General features: G+C 41.3%; 1 protein-coding gene across 3 annotated transcripts in view; it reads right to left on the bottom strand.

The window, feature by feature from the left end:
• The window catches only part of SYNE1 (spectrin repeat containing nuclear envelope protein 1), a 392,090-nt gene that overhangs the window by 57,529 nt on the left and 310,595 nt on the right, over window positions 1-23,966 (bottom strand). For all 3 annotated transcript variants that reach the window (XM_059700015.1, XM_059700013.1, XM_059700014.1), the window contains 12 exons: window positions 22,776-22,946; window positions 21,264-21,397; window positions 20,657-20,861; window positions 17,856-18,038; window positions 17,177-17,323; window positions 16,025-16,179; window positions 15,467-15,614; window positions 13,341-13,435; window positions 9,867-10,101; window positions 7,944-8,138; window positions 4,809-4,934; window positions 1,493-1,648 (listed from right to left, as the gene is read on the bottom strand). In XM_059700015.1, the coding sequence (XP_059555998.1) occupies window positions 1,493-1,648; window positions 4,809-4,934; window positions 7,944-8,138; window positions 9,867-10,101; window positions 13,341-13,435; window positions 15,467-15,614; window positions 16,025-16,179; window positions 17,177-17,323; window positions 17,856-18,038; window positions 20,657-20,861; window positions 21,264-21,397; window positions 22,776-22,946 (1,950 nt within the window). The remainder of the gene's footprint in view (window positions 1-1,492; window positions 1,649-4,808; window positions 4,935-7,943; window positions 8,139-9,866; window positions 10,102-13,340; window positions 13,436-15,466; window positions 15,615-16,024; window positions 16,180-17,176; window positions 17,324-17,855; window positions 18,039-20,656; window positions 20,862-21,263; window positions 21,398-22,775; window positions 22,947-23,966) is intronic.

Genomic DNA, 23,966 nt, shown 5'->3' with positions numbered 1-23,966 from the left:
CGTTCGTGGGAAACTTTTCACACATTTACCCAGGGTGCTCCAGGATTTTCCCCTTGCTCACGGCCTGCGAAATGTCAGGGTTTTTAATCTAAACATACAGAGGGAAATTTACCCACCGACAAATTTCTTATTGATGTTAAATGAATCCAGAGGCTAAAAGGCTCTTGAATGCTGTTTTAATGTTTTCTGAAGCATGAAGAGAAGCATTGCTAACGTCGGAGGATGTGGGAGGAAGGCAGAGAAGAGATCTCTATTGGAGCATAGCTGGCCTGAAAGGGGAGGCCCAGCAGCTCCTTCTCAAGTGTCTCTTCCTCATCATTCTACGCCTGCTCCACTCTTCTGCCTCTTTTCAAGCTGCCACCATGTCCAACACATCTGCTTGCGCCCTCTACACCAAGCATGTCAAACTCACGGCTGGCGGGCCGCATGCCTCACCTATGCTCCCCATCTCAGTTCAAGATGTATCTTCTTCAACAGGCATTTTCTTAATTCTCGCAATCCACATTGCCCTCAATTTGCTTACATCTTCATACATTGTTTTAACCCAGTTTTTCCTTCATTGCATCGATCCTTCTGACTGATTTTAGTCTCTGCTCCATTGTAAACTTGATACTAGCGACATCTACTATAGCTTGTGAAATTCACAACAATTACAGTGACTGGTAGATGGGACAAATATGCATCACAGCTTATTATGTGTCAGGTAAGACAACCAGGTACAGGAAGGAGCCTGACAGACATGGTCCCTGCTTCCTGGAGGGTGTGGTCTCAAGACTCAAGGTCAGGGCCTGTTCTTCACTTGCGGGCCTTTAATCAATGTTATTCCTGTTGCCTCGCATGTCTTCTTGCTACCTTGCACCAATCTTTTCCTTTCGTTTGCAAATCAAAACCCAATCTGGGGTCTCTTTCAAGGCATTGCACACATAGCAGGCAATTATAATCTGAATTATTGAAAATAACCACGATAAATCGGCAGTAACAATGTGCCGTGGACAGAACCAGCCCCGCAGTATTATCTAAACCCGCAGAGAAAACAACGGTCTTCACACGTGGAAAGTAAGAAACAGACCACCCATATCTACCTAGCAAAACCACAACCGTGAACTGCAGAACCGTGTTTCCTCTTAAAAATATTATGCCAGCCAGTGAAACAGAGAGCAAAATCCAGTTTGAATGAATGCATCTCACATGCCATGGTAAGGCATGATTTGCCTTCACCTAACATATTTTTTATTACTTTATTGGGGTGACATTGGTTCACAAAACCACATCGGTTTCAACTGTGCAACTCAACAAAACATCATCTGCACACTGCTTCCTGGGCCCATGGCCCCAGTTCGTCTGAAATATACCTGTCATAACAGATTTCTCCCTCTGTGCCTACGATGAGTTATGAGACCCATCCAAACGTGGGCCACGCTACCAGACATTTCAAATCATGGCCCCGTATTCCACCTCCCTGAGCTAGTGTGGAGTCTAGAACTCCTCTCACCTGGCGGCACAGTTCTTCCCACTGCCTCTGCAGAAGCTCCCCACGTTCGTTCAGCATGGACACGTCATCAGCGCTGATGTAGGCACAGAGGGTGTCCTTCAGTAACGTCAACTGTGCCAAGTCATCTGTCCAGCTGCCCACTGCAGTTTCCAATTCCTAGATTAAAGACAAACAAACACGCAAACTTGAATACTCATGGACATCTACCCTCAACAATTTCTGAAGTGTATTCGAGACCCCTTCTTGATACAATTACCTTTCCACCCCACTCTCTGTTTGAACATCTAACTTGGTAACTAGTTATTTTCTTCCACATGATTTGATCATTTTCCAAGTTCTGATAAAATATCTGATTGCCTACAGAATCTTTCCACCATCTATCATCATTTCACTGATCATTTTTGATCGTCTTTTGTAAGTTGAGGAGTTGAAGTTGCATTACCTCATTGATCTTCTTTACTTTTAAACTGACTTCATAAACTCCTAGCCCATCCATTTTTCTAGTTCTGAGTTACTGATCATATTAATGAAATATATTTTTTAAAAACTGCCTCTTAGTTTGTTTTTTAAAAACAAACTCTTAGATTGAACTTTCATGTTCAAACACTATGAATTGCTACATTCTGTGATATAGAATTATAAGGTAAAAGTTGAGAAGGTCTAGTGATAATTTTACTCAAATTAAAATAATGGGCTGAATGCCTTTTTTGCAGGATTAGAGATTTCTTAAAGTAACTTGTCCAAATACATATCTTCTGATTTTGGGGAGAACCGATTTAAGAAAAAAAATCATAAAAAATATTTGAATAGGTTGACATTAGTGTTTGCAATGTTTGTACAGATTTTCCAATTTGCATAACTAATGCTTTTTGGCAGCTCTTGATGATCTTAGATTCCAGCTAATTTAATATATAAATAGAATATTTCACGTGGCTTTTCCCCTCTCTTTTTGTCTCTTCACATAGCAGACAAATTTCCAAAGGCAAAGGCAATTAACGGCTATCAGAGGCTAACATCCTAGGCAATTTAAGCAAATGAAGGTTCAGACTGAATTTTCTAGGTAATTGTTTGTTCTGCAGCTAAGGGTGGTTTGGGGGAAGAGTAGAAGGGAGCTGGACCAAAGTGCATCCTTTTAATCTCCAAACTTAATAGCAGGGCATGTTTGTAAGTGTCCTGTATTTTGGGAGATGAGATCCCATGGTAACAGTATTTGGCTGAAAGAGCAAATCATCCAGGTATATTAAATATGCAGCATTCCTGTTTATATCCATAGACATATTACGTTGCCATGCCAATGTAAAGGTTTTCCTCTTTTTACAACAGTTTTTAACTTCAAACTCAAACATCAGATTTAGTATATAGATTAAAAAGTAACAACAGCCCAGCTGGTATGGCTCAGTGATTGAGCATCGACCTATGAACCAGGAGGTCACGGTTCAATTCCCAATCAGGGCACATGCCAGGGCTGCAGCCTCGATCCCCAGTAGGCAGGTATGCAGGAGGCAGCCAATTAATGATTCTCTCTCATCATTGATGTTTCTATCTCTCGCTCCCTCTCCCTTCCTCTCTGAAATCAATAAAAACATGTTTAAAATAAATAAATAAATTAAATTAAAAAGTAACACCACCACCAGAAACCAACTCTTTCAGACTCCCAGACTCCCTGACTTGAGTCCATGTGGTAAAAATAAAGCCTTTGGACTGAGGCAACCTTGATATTTACTAACTTTGAAAAGCTATTAAACTTCTAGAAGTTTTCACACCTGTAGTAGGGAAATAAAAGGTTGTTCTTGTGAGCTGTGCTCATGACAACCAAGAGGACATTGATACAGTCACTGGCACAGGGAAGGAGCTGATAAATGCCCATGCCTGGTTACTGAAGGTTTCTTCAGTCATTCTTCATGCACTTACAATCACAGATTAAACATAAACTCTCTTAAATCTTTGCATACTTCTGCATTCATACCTCGTGATATTATTTCACTCACCATCCACGATGTAAAGCACACTTACTACCTTCTATTTTTCCTAAGTCTGACTCTCTCAAGTTTCAAAGAATAGCCATAATTTTAATATCCAAGAAAAATTCTTATATGCACACATTTTATGATTTCTAGACTTCTTTTTTGTTGTTGTTACTCCTCACCCGAGGATTTTTTTTCATTGGATTTTAGACAGAGTGGAAGGGAAGGGGAGAGACAGGGAGAAACATCAATGTGAGAGAGACACATCGATTGGTTACCTCCTGCACGTGCCCCGACTAGGGCCAGGGATTGAGCCTGCAACTGAGGTACTTGCCCTTAACCGGAATCAAACCTGCGATCCTTCAGTCCACAGGACAATGCTTATTTCTAGATTTCTTTAATAATTAATATTTCTTAAATGCTTACCTTCTTAGCCAAAGGGAAGCAGAGAACTGATTAAAATCCAAATTACTTAAGTATGTGTCAAGTTTTAAACAGAATTACTCTAGTGCAGTGATTTGCAAATGACAGGAAACACAAGGATGTGCACAGAACATTTTTAAAGGTAGCTTTGATTTGACCTGCATGTGGCTCAGCAGAGAACTGCTATTTGGGCACTACCCTTGGCTCCCAGGTGTGAATGGAAGGCATCCTTCAGCTGCTGTGTCATGTTGGTCTCAGTGAGCTCAGGATGCGGCCAGGGGTCTGCATTAGTGACTGATTGCTTCCCAGTGCGCTCTGAGGTGTCAATCATAATCTGTAAGTAGGGGGCCTTGAGTGCCTGGAGGACTGTGTCCCAGGCAGTGACTGAGACGCTATTTACAGCTGCTGTTCCTTACAGTCAAGTCTGCACGGCAGGGCTCCTCCAGGGCCACTGCCTGCAGGATCCTCATGCGGCCCAGACTCGCCTTCCCTCCTGTGCACTAGGCTCTTCTGCTAGAATGACTCTCCGTGTGGCTGCTGTAAAGAGATCACTTCTGTTGCAATATACCCGGAACGTGCATCTACATGCCAACGCCATAGGAGTGTGACCTGATTATTCCTTCAAAGGCATTATTACAGCAGAAGCACACAGGTAGGTGACAGGTAAAGCTCAGTCCAGCCCGGCTGGCGTGGCTCAGTGCTTGAGCATCGACCTATAAACCAGGAGGTCAGGGTTCGATTCCCAAACAGGGCACATGCCCAGATTACAGGCTCGATCCCCAGTGTGGGGGGCATGCAGGAGGCAGCCGATCAATGATTTTCTTATCATTGTTTCTCCCTCTTGCTCCCTCTTTCTTCCTCTCTGAAATCAATTAAAAACATTATTACAAACAAACAAACAAACCAAAAAGCTCAACCCAGTCACTCACCTTGCAGCGCATCTGTTCTGCAATGAGCTCGTCCTGGTGGTCCGGCAGAGGCAGGGAAAGCTTCTTTTTGAAAGTTCGCAGTTTCTCCAGAGACTCAGCTATTCCACTCTCACACTTCTCCCAGTCCTAAAATGGGAGGAGAAAGACATTCGATGTATTCTTTTGTAGGAAACTGGAAGAAAAATACCCTCTGAATTCCCATACATCAATTATTACCTGATTTTTTTTTTACCAGACACATGTATTTCTTTTGTAATAAGAAAAGTAAAAGAAAGAACATACAGAAATCAGAATAGAGACTTGATTCTTGACAGCACCCTACCCACAGGTGAACTCCTATCTGATGTCTCAGTGCCAGTGCAAATTAACTTCAACTAAACAAATCCCCTTAATTTGTCTAATGCCCTCCGTGCCTGGCTTCCCCCTCTCTATCAGCCCTCCCCAGGGGTCCCTCCCCACAACTTAAGTTACTGAGTTCCAAAGAGACACAACTAGAGTTGCTTTTAATAATTCGTGTGGTGCCGAATCATGTTGCATTTTTCTTTACATGATCTCTTCCATCATTACCCATCTTTCTTTGTCTGGGTCATTTCTATGTCCTCTCCCGGTGCCTTATTTTTAACACAGCAACCCAGAGGTGCTATTTACCAAACTGTCTTCTTTAAGAAGCGTTGACTAGATTTCTTCCATACTCAAATGTCTTTTGGTTTCTAACTGACCTGAGAATTTGGCTCAAGATTCTGATTTCACTTTTAAATTCCTTTAGGGAATTTCCTAGAGCAGGGGTGGGCAATCTTTTTGTGAGTGTGCAAAAACCAGCAAAATCTCTGACTCAAAATTCTTCTGCGTGCCAACCCTAATTTTTTGAGAACATGTTACGCCTACTTGATATCTCTTAAGGTGTACGTATGTGAAGAACCTTGAAAAAATAATAAAATTCATTCGAGCGACAAAAACACAGTATATGATGATGAAAAATACATTTATTTTTTAATGTATACATGTTATGGAAAATTATTTATTTATCTAAGATGCATCTACACTGAATTTATCTGAAAAATAAAAAAGTCGATATTAAGAAAAAAATTGTAAATGGAAGATTATAAGAGAGGGGTTTGCGTGCCAGCAAAAGCTACCGGCGTGCCACGTTTTGCACGCGTGCCAGGGGTTGCCCACCCCTGTCCTAAAGTGTATCACCACATTCCCTCTTCCTAGTTACCAGGAACAAATATCCCTGTGTTCCTAGGCCACACTGAGTTGATCAATGCTAAACAAAGTGAGTAGACAGAAATATCCTCTTTCTACTTAAATTGAACAGCATTCTCAATTAAGTCATTACCCATTTTGAAACCTATCAATCCAGTCAATAAACATTCATTGATCCAAAAAGGGAAAAGATCAAGTCCTTATTTATCATAACAAAATTAAGAGTGATGGTAAAGTAGGTGACCATGCAGAACATGGAATTATAATGGTTACATTTTTGGCACATTTACTCAGAGTATTAAATTCGGAGATAAAAATAGATAAGCATTTTGTTATAGCTGTGGGGGAAGATACAGTAACATGAGGCTGTCCAAACATTAAAATTTAGCTTCATAAACTCCTTAGGCAAATAGGACCTTGTGTATTCAAGATAAAATAAACTTTAACAAGGAAAGAATGGGGATTTCCCTTTCCAAGGGTGGCTTAGATTCTGAAGCTATAGCCAAGTCTCCTTACTACATGAATTATAAGGAAATAGCAAAATGTCACGGTCTGCAAACATCTATCAAAATGGATGTTTCACATGCCAACAAACAGACTGACAAGAAAAGCAAATGCAGTGAGTCAACCATCTCGCCTTATTAGGTCCTAGGAATGTGTCCAATAATCCCAGCACAGATAAAGAAAAATGTATGATTAACATGTTCTCTACAGAATGAGTTACAATGTTTTTAATCCTTTCCTGAAAGCAAAACTGAAGAAAAGGGAATCAGGCATATTGTGTTACTGATGAATTGTGCTGTGTGCAAATAATTGTTCTTTAACAGATGTTCCATGGCATTTTTGATTGTTTCCCACACCCAGGTAATATATCATTAAATAATATTTAATAGGATACACCCAATGGGTGTGCACACTTTAAGTATTAAAAAAAACCAACAACCCACAAAATGTATTCCATTCACTTGAGTTATTACCTTTGATCCAAAAAGTTACAGGCCAATTTTAATAGACAATCACATTAAAGTGTTGGTGAGTATCAACATATTTAAAACTTTAGTATTTAGCTGTGTTCACTTTTAAAAAATGATATTATTAACAATGACAATTAGCATCATTTATTGAGGGCTCAATATGTGCCACCATGATTTACCTTCAACATTTCATTAAATCCTCATAATGCAGTATGAAAGAGGTGTCATCATACCGCCTCTACAGATGAGGAAACTGAGGTTGAGGGAGGTTGAGCCAACCAGGTTACTTGGTTTATTATAGTTTTAACTTGGGTTTATCTAAGGTCAGAGCCCATGCTCTTTTTCAACTGTTGATTTAATTATGTATTTAGAAATGGCCTTGAAAAGTGAGGGAGAAAAGCAAATTGTGGGGAATCTGGATAAACTTACATTTCCCTAAACTTGCTGCCTGATCAGTGTGCTAGCGGAATCCAACCAAAGGCTTAATACAGCTCCTGGAGGTTTTATCTCATAGCCACACCCTTGGATAAGCTAAGATCAAATCAAGAGCATCTCGCTGGATAGCTCTTTCCCTGCTATAAAATAAGAGATATCAATCTTGAAAACCACTGTGACGTCTTAGACTAGGGAGTGGAATCTACTCTTGCATTCCTGTCTGGGTTTATACAGTCATCACATTGCTCCTGGCTTAGCACTGGCCATCAATCAGAATACACCGCTTGCATGGTCTTGTTAGACTTAAAACGACTTTGTTGGGGGATTTTCCTGAGAGACAAACTGCTGGAAATGGAGAGACTTCTCCGGTTTGTGCAAGACAGGACAGAGTCGTAAATAAGACATAGGAGGTCAGAACACCGCAGGTTGACAAGGACCTTTGCGATATCTGAGTTGCGGGACACCAATGGGAGGAGCTTGCAGCTCTGCTACATCTACTGGAGGAAGGGGCAGAACCTACTTTCAACAAGAAGGCCAGCTTTTTCTTCTGCTCCTCCAGACGCGTGCTGGCGGCTTTCCACTTCTCCTGGATTTCCGTGAGCTCGGCCTGCAAGGCGGCCTGGGCCCCGCTGTCGGCAGAGAGCAGCAGCTGCTTGCCCGCCTCCACGGTCAGGATGTAGCTGCCTTGTTGTCGCAGGAACACTTTCTCTTTGAACTGAAAGGAAGCAGAGCTGTTTACTTTCTCGTTCTTTCCTTCATCATTTCCCTATTACCAGTATTTTTTAATGACCCTGGATGTTTGCAGAAATAGCATGCCCTCTTTTATCCTGTAAGCATTTACTGAGCAAGTACTTTGTGCATGAAGAGAACTACATGTAAATAAATGAGAAGTCAATAGGGAGAGGCCTAGTGTCTGCTCCCGGTTAAATGAAATCATGAGACAATATGAAAACTGCTCTATAAAATTTATGCACAGGGAGCACACTATCATATGTGTGTGTATGTGCTTTTAAAAAATTTCATTACGATCTTTATATTTCTCCCACAGAAAACATTTATAATTCGTATTTAATATAAACTAATTCAAAGAAAGATCACATCTCTAACCCACTTGGGGTGCACAGGGAGCTCCCTCAAAATAGTAATGCCTTTGTGAATCTTGAAAGACATATAAACACAACCAGGTTAAGGACCTGGTGTCATGTGAGGGCGAGGAGGCAGGGAGAGAACACCTCCCACGCAGAGAAATGAGGCTGCGCTGATTTGCTGCACAAGGTAAATACGGATTTAGGGCCCTGGAGGTGGCTTTCAGTGGCTGGGACATCGGATGCATCTAAGAGCAGAAGAAGATGAGGCGAGACCACCTTGCATAGGAATTTGGTTTGGAAATAAAAGTGACTGAGATTCACAGGACATGGAGCAGGAACATGACGTGTTTGCTGAAAGCTGTCGGGTAAAAACACGGTCAAAGAAGAGCATGTATCGGATCTACTATGACAGGTTAGAAAGCTATCGCCTGTCTAGGCAAGAAACCATGAGCACCTACTCTAAGGCAGTGGCAGTAGGGATGGAAACAAAGAATATTAGACACGGGAAGGGAGAGAAAAAGAAGAGTACAGCTATGGACTGACTGATGGACCGCTAGCTGGTGATGACATTTCCTCAGATGGGGAACATGGGAACTGGACTGATGGAGAATGGTTGGTCCAGAGAGCCCAGCTGGTGTTGGAACCCACGGAGTATGTTGTGTGTGTGATGCACATAGACATACATCTAAAAGGCAGATGAATTACATGAGCTGGAAGCTCAGGACGTAAATGGGACCAGAAGATACCAATTTGGCCATTCTCTGCTGTTAGAATGTCATTGAAGCCACGTGTGGACATGAGGTCTACAAGAGAAGTGAGGAGAAGAAAGAAAGCAGAGAAGGGTGACCTTCAGAGGAAGAGGGACCCATGGAGTACACGGGGACAGACTGATGAGAAGGCTAGCAGGTATCTGTCCAAGAAGCTGGAACCCAAATCAAATTCCCAGGCTGGTGAAAGGAAGGGGCTGGACCAGGAATGGACACCCAGGTCTGAGGACTGAGCCCCTCTCTTCTTTGGGACACTCCAGTGAACTGTTTAAACCCATGAGTAAGATAAGCGCAGTGACTGCAAGGTTGTCCTTCCCTTTCTTCTCCATCCCCGATGGGACCCAAGGAGCTGCTGGCGGCCTGGGTGTGTGAGGAGGAGGGAGTGTTTGTACGAGGCTGGAACCTACCAGACTTTCACCATTAAATACGGCCTTTGGAAAGCAGTCGTTTTCTATGTGTCTGCTGACATCTGAGAACGACATTTGTCCTCATTCCAAAGTCACTCCAGAACCCCTCTGAGAAACTGAGGCTGGGAAGTGTGCAGAGTGGACAGGCAGAAGAGGTTCAGCCAGCGTGCTCTGCCCTTACCTGCACGTCATCGAAGAGGGTCCGCGCTTGCTGCAGTGGAATGGGGACGCTCCCGAGGCCGCTCACGGGCAGGTGGGACACCTCAACCAGCCACCTGCGGAGCTTCTCTGCCATCTCCTTGTAGCGCTGCCACTGGCGGATCTGGCTGTCGATGATGCCCCTCCTTTGCTGGGCCCTGCGGATCACTCCCTGCCACTGATGGCTGAGGAGGGTCAGTTTCAGGTTGAACTCATCCCTGGGGAACAAACAATTCCACGGGGGAAAACACTGTGATCCTGAATGCAGTGACATTATCAGCCAACGTCCACATACTCGATGGCTGTAAGCCCTGAAAAGCGACCGAGGGCAGAGGTTTTCAAATATCATGCCATGATCTGCTATCAGGCCTATTGCCAGCACATTTGAAAATGAACAACAAGCCAGGCTGCCGTGGCTCAGTGGTTGAGCATCGACCTATGAACCAGGAGGTCACAGTTAGATTCCCACGCAGGGCACATGCCAGGTTGGGGGCTCAATCCCCAGTAGGGAGCGAGCAGGAGGCAGCCGATCAATGTTTCTCTCTCATCATTGATGTTTCTATCGCTTTCTCCCTCTCCTTCCTCTCTGAAATCAATAAAAATAATTTAAAAAAATATAAAAATGAATAACAATTAAAATAGCAGGGTTTGAAAACAGTGAGTGTTCTCACATTTCAGCACAGTCTGATGGCATATGGGTAAGGTCAATGTCGAGTGCATGAGAGAGAAAGGGGCATAGGGCAGCAGTTGCAATGGGAATGGCCCCCCAAACCCTCACCCTGAGCACACCTATAGAAATGTTTGCAGCATGTCCACAGCACCTGGTGTGTGCCACAGCAGGAGAAAACGGGGAGCAATGCTTATTGATAACCTCTGTCCTCAGCTGGAATTATAAGCCACTTTGAATGAATAAAACTGGGTGATTTTAGCTAGAGTCAGGAGCCACTTAAATAAAATTATGTTATTTTAAAATTAAAGAAAACCACACTGTATTCCGTGAGCTCTCAGTATTCCTCACAATAAACAGCCCTGACTATCGCTATACAAAGGTTGTCCGTATACATAAAGGTATTAAATTTTACTGAAGTCTTTTCAATTTCCAGGTAAATAATATCAGATTTTTTTTAGCTCGTTTTTCCTACTTCTGTATTTTCTACCTTTAACAAATGTTGCCTCGGCCAGCATTGCTCAGTGGTTGAGTGTCAATCTATGAACCAGGGGGTTTGATTCCCAGTCAGGGCACATGCCTGGGTTGTGGGCTCGATCCCCAGTGTGGGGTGTGCAGGAGGCAGCCAATCAATGATTCTCTCTCATCATTGATGTTTCTGTCCCTCCATCTTCGTTCCGCTCTGAAATCAATAAAACTATATTTTAAAAAAATAAAAAATGTTGGCAGTTATTCGTTGAGTTTTATCCTTCGACTTGTAGCTCTAGAATAGGTTTGCCTAGTACCCAATAGAATGAGTTTCTTTATGGATGATACTGTTCTTCACATGTTTTAGTGCTCATGTGGAACAAGACTCATTCTTCCTCTATTGTGACTGACTCTCCGGGGCTCACACTCTTGGAACCTCCTACTACCTAGGGCCACTGTGAACTCTGAGTTTGTAACCAAAAGTGTTCTCAGTGTTTCTGTTTTTAAAAGAGCTTTCTGATATTTACCATCTATGTGCAGTAGAACCAAATAAGATGAGTTGGGTTGATGAGACCTTCCTAAAAGCTACCAGTGTCTCTCATCTCTGAAAACATGTGACTCCAGGCCCCAAGAATACCCTGCGACATGAGCAGTGCCCTGCCTACCCTCTCCCCGCCAGGCAGCCGGCCAAGGTCTCGCTGGAGCCCCACCCGCACTCTGCAGAGCAGAGCAGTCCTGAGCTACCTGCCAGCATGAGGAACTGCTGAGAGCATGACACTGCTCCCTCTGCTGAACTTGAGCTCTACAAAGCAGACGTTATAAATGAACTCTTAAAACACAATGCATTCGTAATCTGAGGCCTTCCTACTGTCAACATGTTCTAACCAAAAAATTTTTTTTTCACTTGCAACTTTCAAAATTATTCTCCAGTCCAACCCTCATAATTTCATCCCTTGGTGTTTTTCCCTAACTGATAACATGAAAATTTAATAGATGTTGGCTTGCGCATGCCTTTTAAATTTTATTTTACTTAATGACTCAAACTTTTGTAATATTGTTATAGAGTTGCCTAAGGGAGGATAAAGCAAAAGATAAGTCAATTGCATTTAAATCTGTCTTCTTTTGAGGGACTTAAGTTCTCTGTAAAGTTCACATTAAATTTGGCTTACTTAGACTAGAATAAATACGGTATCACATTTTGTTGTTCCAAGTTTAACCATAGAAATCTTTCATGTTCTTCCAAAGAAATAGCCACTTAAAACTAAAATTGCTTCCAAAGCATTTAAAAAAACACATGGCTTCTTAATAAAAATAATGATTTCTTTTTTGAATATAATACTAAGTTAAATATAATCACAATTACTGGTCCTAAATATGGGAAAGATATATACATGTAATAAAATAAATGAGATTTATACTGCAAATATCACCACAGAGTCTAGATGGGATAGCACAACATTGGTCCCAAGAAATGTAAATGTAGTATGAAATCATCAACTCATACCACAGAGCTAATGAGGAGCTAGGTATTACCCCTGCATTGGAATTTTTTTTAAAAAGTTATCTTCATTGTTGAAAGTATTACAGATGTTTCCTTTTTTTCTCCCCTTGACCTCCTCATTCCTGTTCCTGCCCCTTCCCCGGGCTTTCACCTCGCTATTGTCTGTGTCCATGGTACACCTGCATTTTAAATAAAGAATCTGCTAAGTATACGAAGAGGAAGCAGGCTGTGTGTAATCTGGCCTAAGGCAGCCCACCATTTTTAAATCTGGTGGAATTAGCAAGGTATGAGAGAGCTGGCTGTTCTCGACTAAAAACCAGATACTCCAGTTCTAGGCTCGATTCTGTGTTACGTCGTTCCGTTCTGTGGCCTTCGTCCAATCAGTTCACATTTCCGGGCCTCAAGTTTTCATCTGTAAGTTAGAGGATGGCCTAGCCAGCTCTGTGCTCCTTTTAGGAATAAAATGTCTGTAATCATATGAGACTATGAGAAGCATATGTTTATCAACCATTTATGCCTCATTGATACAATTCATTCTGATCTACTTATTATTCCCAGTCTCCTACAGATGAATAGCAGAGGTTGGCTAAGTGATTTCCAATTACGATACGTCCTTCATATCATATAATAGTGGTTCTTTAAAAAGATTCAAAGCTCAGTCATTTCAGAGATTCATAGAAGCCTCTCCTCCAATTACGGAGGCTCTGCTGCAGTACAATTGCCTTGGGAAGGTTGGATATATGCCTTCTAATCTGCTCATTAGAAAGAAAATGACTAATTTACTGGAACCTTTCTTCATAATAATATATCAAAGGTCCTACCTGTCATCAACTTGACCTTGTTCCAGAAGACGCTGCCCATCAGTAATGATCGAGTGCAAAACCTGTTGACGACTGAACATCTCTGCTTGAAACAACTGTTATTAAAAAACACAAAAAACCACATAATTTAGAGTTTCTAATTTTAATGTCCCGTTCTCTAATAAGTTTCCAAAAGTTCTGATTTAAGCAAGATTATGAAAAATATCTCCAGCTGAGTCGGGATACTTGTTTTATCCTGCAGTGTAGAAATAACGTAGTTGTAAACCATCAATTAGGATAGCCTTAAAGTTTAATTTCTGTTTACCAAAACTGACTAAAAGTAGAATTATGTTCCTCTCCTTTCTTTTGAAATCACCTATAAAGTTGGTTAGCACATAAATTGTATTCCAGATCTTTCTGTATGCAGAGTATGGTTTCATACAGAGACTAGCTTAAGACCTTTTAAGAAGTTGAAGAATAAAAAATAAAAGAGACTTTTTTTTGGAACTCACTATTTTTCAGTTTAATTGGGTTAATAAAATTATTTCAATACTAAAAAATTCAACAGAGACGATTCCAACCTTTTTTTTCAATTATTGTTTAAACAGGTTTATTGAGATATAATTCACATACCATATAATTCACCTATTGGAAGTGTGCAATTTAATGATTTTTATTATATTTGCAGACTTGTGCAACCAATACCACAATAAATCTTAGACCATTTTCATTACCCCGAAAAGGACTTCATGCTCATTAAGAATCACTCCCCATTTCCTCTCAATCCCCACCTCTAAGTAACCTCTAACCTATTTTTCATCTTGACATTTCATATCAATGGACTTATGCAGTGTGCTGTCTTTTGTTATTGGCTTCTCTTCCCTTTAGCATTATATTTTCAAGTCTGATCCATTTTGCAATATATGTCAACAAAGCATTTCCTTTTTATTGCCGAGTAGTATTCCACTGTATAAAGATACCACATTTTATTTATTTATTCTTCAGTTGGTGGATATCTGAGTTGCTTCCACTTCTTGGCTACTATGAATAATGCCGCTATAAACAATATTCTTGTACAAGCTTTTGACCACATGGATATATGTGTGGATGTATATTTTCATTTCTCCTGGATGATTCCACCCAGGAGTGGAGATACAGGGTCACATGATAACTCTATGTTGAACACTAGGAGGAACTCCCACACTGTTTTCCAAAACAGCTTCACTATTTTCAATTCCTATCAGCAATGGGTAAGGATTCCAATTTCTCTATTCCCTCCCTCATCAACATTGATCTCTTCCATTGTAGCCATCCTAGTGGGTGTAAAGGGGTATCTCATTGCAGATTTCATTCGCTGTATTTTATTTCCTCATCAGTCAAATCAATAAAAATGGACTTAAAAATACCTTACACGTATTTAAATTCTTGATTTCTTAAATGTGAAACAAAATGCTTCAAAATTCATTTTATTCTCTTTTAAATTCTGCATTAAGCCTTTTCTCTGCTTGTAGGTAAATCCTCTCTCCCCATTTGCATATATTTTATAAATACATGGAACAACTCAGTCGCACCAGTAAATAGCAAAATAGAGGCTCACAGCAAAATAACAAATTTGGGTTTTGTATCTAGTTTTCTATCAGTGTTTCTTAAAAAATAGAATATAATCTGGTCAAGAGGTGCACTTGGAGGTTTTGGTAGGTTGATTCCCTAGTATAAAACGCATATATGCTTTTTAAAGAGCACACAATTTCCCTTTATCTAAGACTTACCAAAGCAGAATCTCTATAGCAACTAGCCTTGGCAATATTAATGGAGTCTGTAACTCAATTTGAAAATTGAATCCAACTTTCTGAACTCCTTCCACAACGCTGCCTGCCTCCCCTCCCCGCCCCTGTAAGTAGATCTTGACCACAATTGTGACACTATCCAGTGCAGGGTATTGAAGCCGGCCACCAGCTTATAACCAACGATGGGGCAAAGAGTGGACTACAATTTGGGAATTAAGCCAACCAAAGAAAGAAGGCAAAAACAGTGTGTGCATTTAGCAGACTCAGCACAAGATTCTGCCCTTTAATTCCCCCACATGGCATTTTGTAGCATCTTTCAAAGGCCTATTTAACTGCCCCTAATCTGCTGGCATAACTCACCTCATGGGCTCTCTGTTGCTCCAGAAGATGCTGATAATTGCCTGAAATCTCGACGGCTAATTTTTGCTCCGTCTGAACCAGGAATTCCATCCATGTTTCGCATTTTTCCAAGAAAGTCTGATGTTGTAGCAAAAATGACTGCAACTTACTGACAGAATAAAGGAAAGAGAATAGTGGCTATGTTGTTGCCTATTCTTCTATCTTTGGCATATAAAACAAGATTAAATAATTTCTGCCTCTGATTCTAATTTGACTATCACAAACCTTTCATGTTAGGTAGTAAAATTTAGAAAACAAAATTGGAAAACAAGTTTAAGATGGTAAGTTTTAAGAATGATACGATGATGCATCTTTAATATATTGTTATGTAAAAGGGCTTGCTATTTTTTGATTAAAAAATATTTAGTACATTAAACATGGGAAAGCACAATTTGAGCTTCTTACTTTTAGTTCCAATTTTGTACATCAGAAAGACCTAGGCTTTATAACTGCACACCGATCATGAACTTGTTTCTACTGACATATCACAGCTGCCAAAACATCTCTTGGAGACTCTACCTGAATCTCTCTGTGGTTTGAGAGGAGATGAGAGACCAGTGCCGATTCAGACTCTGCATCCTTTTGATTTCCTTGTCATTCAGGGGTAGCCTGTAGCCAAGCTCATTCAGACGGTCTAAATCTGGGGCCATGCTGCTGAATTTTAACATCTGTCCCTGAAAGCGAGATTTGAGAGCGGGTTTAGCACCATGGTCAGAAAGGGGAGGAGCTTTCCAAGTGCTCAGTGAACTTGGATTTCAGCAAGAGGCCAGCTGTTGTCTCCTGTGCCTTTCTAGGCCACCTGCTTGCCATAGCGAGAGCTGCAGATAAAGAAAAGCTGCACCTTCCAGTCAGCATCCGGGGCTGCCGCTGCCACTTGGCTATTGCTACTCACCACCCCCTGGGGAACAGTTAGTAGTTACGTGTATTATTGACTGGATTCATTTACGAATAAAAAGTAGTTCTTCATAGAACTGATAAACAATGAAAATTATGCTGACGGCTGAGAAGGCTTACTTCTTACCTTTATAGTTCATTTATCCCTGCTAATCTGTCCCTTTATTATTTAATAATAAAAGTGATGATAATAATAATTAACATTTATTGAGCACTTATTTGAACTAAGCATTGTTATAAGAGCTTTACAAGAAATACAATAACTCATTTTTAGCCTCAAAACAATCCCGTTAGGTACTACACTACAATTCCCACTTTACCATGAGGAAAAAGAGGCCGAGAAGCTCAAAGTCACCCAGCAACGAAGGGGAAGAGCTACGTAAGCAAGAGTTGTTGGGTTCTTGCTAGATGGCACCCTATCCCACACCATACATTATCTGGAGAGCTTCAGTTTTAGGACTTTGGCCCCAGCCCTGATGTTGGTGACCATCAACTGAGAAAGCAGTCTATGCTTTCAGCCCTCTGTCCTCCCTTCAGTCCCAGGACACGGCTGCCTCATCTGGTCTGCCTGTGGCATTCGCAGCCCATCCTGGAAACCAATGCCAGGACATTGGCTGCGTATGCTTTCCCTTTGCATGCTCTGCAAAAGGCTCATCACCCTGGAGAAGGAAGCAACTCAAAATAAAAAGGTAGGCCTATGTCCGAAGTTTTGAGTTTTCCTTAAGGTCTGGAGGAGGGAAGATGGAAGGTCTGGGATGAGGATTTCCACACACTTGCCTTCAGTTCTTCCATCCTTTCCTGGATGGTCGAGAGGTCAGATGAGTGGCTGGGGTCCTGCCCTTGAAGTATTTCTTCAGCTTCTACTATCCAGGCCTCCAAAGCTTCTAAACTCTTGGTGAAGGTTTCATAGTCAAGAACTCCAGCCTTTTTATTACAAAAGAAAATGAATAGTTAGAAATCTAGTGAAAGGACATGGATGCTGAAATCATTTCTCATAGTCTATTGTCTAATTGCAATTGGACAGACAAGGCTACAATGATTTTACATTTTCTTCTTTTTAATAATATTTTCTAAAACCTAGAATGTGTTACTTCTATGTAGAATTACCCGGTTAGAGTCACTCTTAAAATATATTACCAAACTGAAATATATTCTGATTCTTGCAAAAACTTATGAATTTTATTATTAAGCCACTTAGTGTTATTAACTGAACATATTTTACTCAGTGCCACGGAAGAAAGCATTGGTTTAGGGGCACAATTACTTTGTAAAGAATAGTGTAAAACTCCCGCCTTCCCTTATTCCCACTGAAAATGCCAAGTTTGTTTATATTTTTATCCTTTGGTCTTGAAGGAGGCAGTGTCTGAATGATGAAAAAAATCTTCTTTTCCTGAGTTTATGCTCAGAAGCTACAGAACACCCAATTGACAATATAGGCTGAATGTGAGCTCTGTACCTGTAACACGGTCTGCTGTTTGCAAAGAGCCTGCTCCAGGGCACACAAGTGTTGACTCAGAGACAGCTGGTCCGAGTGAATGGCTGCTGCTGCGGAAGCATCCACCTGTTGCTTGAGTTGCTCCCCCAGCTCATGGAGAACAAACAGGGAATCCTTAACGGTGCCCAGACCTCTGAGGAGGTCCTGTGGAAGATGAAAACACGCCCGTCATGAAACCACATGCTAAGTGTAGTCCATATAACAAACAATCAGCATCTAGAAACACTCCATTCTTATCTGTCAAGTTATTACACGAAATCACCTTCACCTGAAGGAAAAATAATCAAGAACTGAGCCCAATTTATAAATTCAATTTCCACTGGCTTATAATTCTGAGCATAAAAGAGATGCCATGGAAAATACTGGAAGTGCAGCTCACCCCTAGCCCTGTGCACCAGAACCATCGCCAGGGTTCCACACCCCACTAATCAATCCAAAGGCACACACAGCCAAATGTCCTGGCATTTTCTCCTTCCTGTGGCTGGTTTCCTAGCCGGGGCTGCGGATGCCCACAGGCAACCCAGAAGAGGCAGCTGTGTCCTGGGACTGAAGGGAGGACAGAGGGCTGAAAGCATAGACTGCTTTCTCAGTTGATGGTCACCAACATCGGGGCTGGGGCCAAAGACCTAAAACTGAAGCTCTCCAGATAATGTATGGTGTGGGATTATGTGCTGTCTAGCAAGAACTCATGTGGATTAAAAATTTTAAAGAACGCATTTACTATCTATAATGATAAAAAAACATAGTAATATGTTAATTATTGCGAATTTCGTGCATCAGGCCTCTAGTTCTGATCATAAAAGCCACAGAGACTTTTACTGTAGAACACAGGGGAATACAGCAAAACATACATAAACAAGAAAAACAAATCTACAAGTAGAGCCAATAACTGCAACGGTGGACAGTTTTTTTCTTGCTTCTTCATATAATTGATGTCAAATTGAAAATACAGCGCCATATTTTATCTCTTTCTACTTAGCGTTATAGGCCCAAGAGATGAGTTTATCAACAGTATCATCTGTAGGATGAGTGGTCGAGGTACAGTGGTTGTGACACACCCGCCTATCTCAGTGGGGTGTGGAACCCTCATGATGGTTCTGGTACGCAGGGCTAGGGGTGAGCTGCACTTCCAGTATTTTCCATGGTAGCTCTTGCCTCCACCTTTTATGCTCAGAATGATAAGCCAGTGAAAATCTGATTTCTGGTTTCCGTCTACCACTAAGCCAGTGATGGCGAACACTTTGATCTCGGCGTGTCAGCATTTTGAAAAACCCTAATTTAACTCTGGTGCCGTGTCGCATATAGAAATTTTTTGATATTTGCAACCATAGTAAAACAAAGACTTGTATTTTTGATATTTATTTTATATATTTAAGTGCCATTTAACAAAGAAAAATCAACCAAAAAAAATGAGTTTGCGTGTCACCTCTGACACGCATGTCATAGGTTCGCCATCACTGCACTAAGCAATGACACATGACTGACTCTTCTACTTGCTGCTGTTGCCCCACCAGACATGGAGGAGAGAGAAGAGCCTGCTTCTACACATGCAGGGCCTACTGTGAGAGGAAGAAAAGCAAAGGGCGACTTGACCCTTGACATAGCTATCAGATAAAGGCACAACTGGGAGCACTGCACTCTAAAACAGGTGTATCTCCACTCCGAGGGCTGAATATTGACAATGACAAATCTTGTTAAGGATAAACCCTCAGTAGACGGAGAAAAATCAGGAGAACTATATTCACCATACATATTCAACTGTAGCTTTCACGTGATGATTTGTTATTAATGTAAATGTATTAGACTAGGTTAAACTTTTATTTATGTGCTTTTTATAACTTGCCTAATTCTGATAAACTAAGTGGAAAAGTTTGTAAGAAGATATTTGAAACAAATTCATTAAAGATAAAAAAGGACAAATAGTAAGAGCCATGCACTGCAGGAAACAAGAGAACTGTTCCTGAAAACCTTAAGTAGGTTATTGGCAGATACAGTGAAAAACTGAACTATTAGAAAGCTATTAAGAAGAATACACCCATAAATCAAGAGAGAAAGATTTCTTTGTACCATTAAATTCTTAGAAGGCATTATGTTGATGCTTGTGTAAAAGATAATGAACCAAACTGGATGAAACCTTTAACTGTAGATTTTTAAAAGATATAGCATTATTCTCCATACGGTCATTTCTTACATTGACCATCTCTGTAGAAACAGCTTGAATCATTCACATGGATTGCATTCCATTAGGAAAAATGGGAAAACAACTCATTGTTTTAAATGGGAAAATGAGCCTTAGACAGTTTGGCTCAGTGGATAGAGCGTTAGCCTGCGGACTGAAGGATCCCGGGTTGATTCTGGTCAAAGGCACATGCCCGTGTATGGAGTCAATCCCCAGTAGGGGGCGTGCAGGAGGCAGCCAATCAATGATTCTCTTCCATCATTGATGTTTCTGTCTCTCTCTCCCTCTCTGAAATCAATAAACATATATTTTAAGTGATAGATAGATAGATAGATAGATAGATAGATAGATAGATAGATAGATGATAGATAGATGGATGGAACAATGAGAGGGGCTTTTAAAATCCGAAGCATATGTTCTGAAAACCTAGCAGGCTCCTTGATTAAAACAACTCTTTGGGGTCAATCGTCTCACATACTGAGACATACCAAAGGCTTACCCACATCAGCACTCGCCCTGCCAAACTGGAGAAGTCTACGAAAGGCATGTTTGGGAAACAGACCATGATCGTGCCCGAACGTACACTGCAATCGTGCACCCACGTAGCCACTTCGTCATCGGCGATGTCCTTGCTGGCGGCCGCCTTCAGCAGCTCCTGGGTGCGGCCCGCCTGCTGCTGGACCGCGGAGGCGCACTGCGCGGAGTAGTCCCGATGCCGCCGCCACAGCTGCAGGAGGGCCCTGCTGGCCTGCAGCTGCTCCGCCACCTCTTCCAGCAAGTTGTTCCATCTGGAAATGAGACCCAACACGCGTGGGCAGACCTCCCCCTCGCGCCAAAGGCTCTGACTTGCTGTTTTATGTTTCACGATCCTGCGTCATGCGCATTTGGAAGGCATGCAAGGATGTCTCATTTCTATTGCACATCATAAAAAGGAGCATGTCACAGTCACCCCAGGGGGGGCCTGCAGGAATGAGGCCCATCTTTGGGTACACAGCAGTTCTAATTTCTCTCTAAACATCTTCCCTGCTTTTACTTACCATTAGCTTCATGCTGTCAAAATTAAAGCGCAAGTGGAATAAAATCTGCAAAGCCCAAATTCAAAACGCTGGCAAGTTTTCATTGCGTCACTACTTACAATGCGGTTGTGCTGTACGCAATGCATCACAGTGTTCAGTTAGCGAGCGCCATACCTCATGGTGACTTCCTTTAAGGTACTGGTAAGAGTTTCCGTCACAGGTGGGTGACACTGTTTTAACAGCTGGTTGGTGACAGAGTCAAATTTCTGTAAGCTCTTGTCCTGTTTCTCTAGATCATCTTGAAGATTCTGCCCAAAGAAAAAATACCACAGATAAAATAGCAGTTACTAGGTCTAAATGCTAAAAACGAAGTCTAAAAGTAATTTGTAGCTGTTTTCATGAATATGCACATATGAATATAGACACAGTGACGTTGCTGCAATGCTTTAGATGCAAGTATTCCTGAGAGTCTCAGCTCTCCGTGCAACCAAGTGATGCTCTCGATTCTTAGTGCATCTCCATACGTGAAGGAGGCCACAAAGTCCAGTCCTATTTAACACTGGCATCTGGTGGCCATCAATTCAAAATATGCAACATACAGACCCTGGATTCTTTCATACCTTAGGAGAGCATTTGCAGGTGTTCAACATAGACGAGGCTAAGTTAAAAAGTCCTTATAACCTCCTCAAAGTTATAAAATGTGCTTTTAAACTTACTATTCTCAAAATAACTTTTAATGATTCTTAGCATCTGCAACAAGAATTTAAGGTTCAAATACATTATATAGACACATTTTATCCTTCTTCCTGACTGCCCAGCCCCCCTGCACCAAAGGTATGCCCTTCAGAAAGCCTGCCTATGAGGTCAGCAGCATATGCATTTTGATCTCCAAACCAAGGAGATACATGCTGGGCCCTTGCTGGCATCCCATCCCTTGAGGGCCTGCCCTGCCACCCCATAGTCTGCATTAAGTAGCCGGGGACAAAGAGCAGTGACAGGTGGGGTGTCCAGTGCCCAGATGTGCCGGGAAGTGGGGGCAGCCGCTAATCTGAGGGAAGTGGCCTGAGCTAGGAGGGGTGCTGTGTTTAAATCAAACAGCAACGATGCCACGATGCCACTCTAGATGAATGCAATGATAATGACACAGGAAACGAAGCAGCCGGTGCCAGAAACAGAGGATATGTGTACACACCGGGCAGACCACAGATATTATGCTAAATAAAAAGAAAACAGTAGTTTAAAAATTTACCACTTCTGCTATTTTTCTCTTTGCTTTCTTTTTAATCCCTGAGCATATGTTTGGAGAAGCAGGATAAAAAGAGAAAAGGGAAGACAGAGAAGGCAGCGACATGGATCAAGGAGATAGATTTGGGTATAAAAATCATTTTACAAAATACATTCAGGTGGATATTTACATGTTAGAATTTAAAAGTCATTTCATTAGATACCATTAATCCAGAATTCGGTATCCACAGGCAAGTTTGGATGAGGAACAAATAAAGTTAAGTTTTGAGTTTGTCTGTATCGTTTAGAAAGATATCTGCAGGTAAAATTATTTAAACATTTCAAAAATAATTAAATGTAAGCAATAGACAGCAGTATTCCAGGACGATGTCCACATTTGCTATTTTCTTTATTTCCTCAAATTCAAAAGCATGTTCAGGGCAGGATGAGTTTAGTCCTTACCTGAAGATTGTCTACCTGAACTTGCACAGCTTCCAAGGAGCCGATCAGCAGGCGGAAGCGGGAGAGGGAGTACCTGGCCTCCAGGAGGCCGCTGTTGATCTCATCAGAGGCCGCCTTGTGCTGGCTCCACTGGTCATGCACGGACCTCAGCAGTACCTTTAACTGCCCAGCCTTTTCAAAGAGAAAGACACGTCTTACAACTGCATCACACTTAACATTACAAAACATGTGTTCAATGGGTGGAAAAAATTAATATTGAAGCACTTTATCAGGATTGCAGGTATTATAAGTGAACTCAAACACAAAAGATTTCAAACATAAGATATAGCAATGTTGAAACTGATGCCTCTCCTACTTTTGAACACTCAGTCTAAATCAAAATTTTTTTTAAATATGTTTTATTGATTTTTTACAGAGAGGAAGGGAGAAGGATAGAGAGTTAGAAACATCGATGAGAGAGAAACATCAATCAGCTGCCTCCTGCACACCCCCTTACTGCGGATTTGCCTGCAACGAAGGTACATGCTCTTGACCGGAATCAAACCTGGGACCCTTCAGTCCGCAGGCCGACGCTCTATCCACTGAGCCAAACCAGTTAGGGCTAAATCAAAATTCTTGAAAAGGTTTTATACATAATCATTATATGTAACATATATTATATAAAAGTGATAAAAAGCCAATATATTTAATACTACAGTTTAGAAAATGAGTGTTTTGACTAATGCATTAACTTGTTTAGTCTTCATAACAACTTTATGAGGTAGATAACATCATCTCAGTCTTACAGATGAGGAAACCGAGGCACAAAGACATTATGAAAATCACCTGGGATCATACTGCTAGAATGTGAGAAGTCTACATTTGAAACAAGGCAAATCTGGTCCCAGGAAATGATACTTATCAGTCTATCTATCTCACATATGTGCACACACACGCACAAATGAGTATCTTGAGACAAAAACTTCTCAGAACACTTCCCCCCATACTTATCTGCAACAGAAAAGTTTTTAATTTGTCTGTATCATTTAGAAAGATATCTGCTTTGGACTTCCTGGATGTCAGCCCCAATCTTCTGAATGCAATCTTTTTAATATGGAGGAACTATGACCATAGTTAAGAAAATCTATAATATTAAAAGCATAACATGCTAATTAGACCAGATGACCTTCTGGACAGAGCCAGGGCTAGAGG

The sequence above is a fragment of the Myotis daubentonii genome, chromosome 6 (assembly GCF_963259705.1).
Source record: "Myotis daubentonii chromosome 6, mMyoDau2.1, whole genome shotgun sequence".
Taxonomy (NCBI): Eukaryota; Metazoa; Chordata; class Mammalia; order Chiroptera; family Vespertilionidae; genus Myotis; species Myotis daubentonii.
Note: the sequence above shows the minus strand (reverse complement) of the source record. Positions and strands in the feature narration are given on the sequence as shown.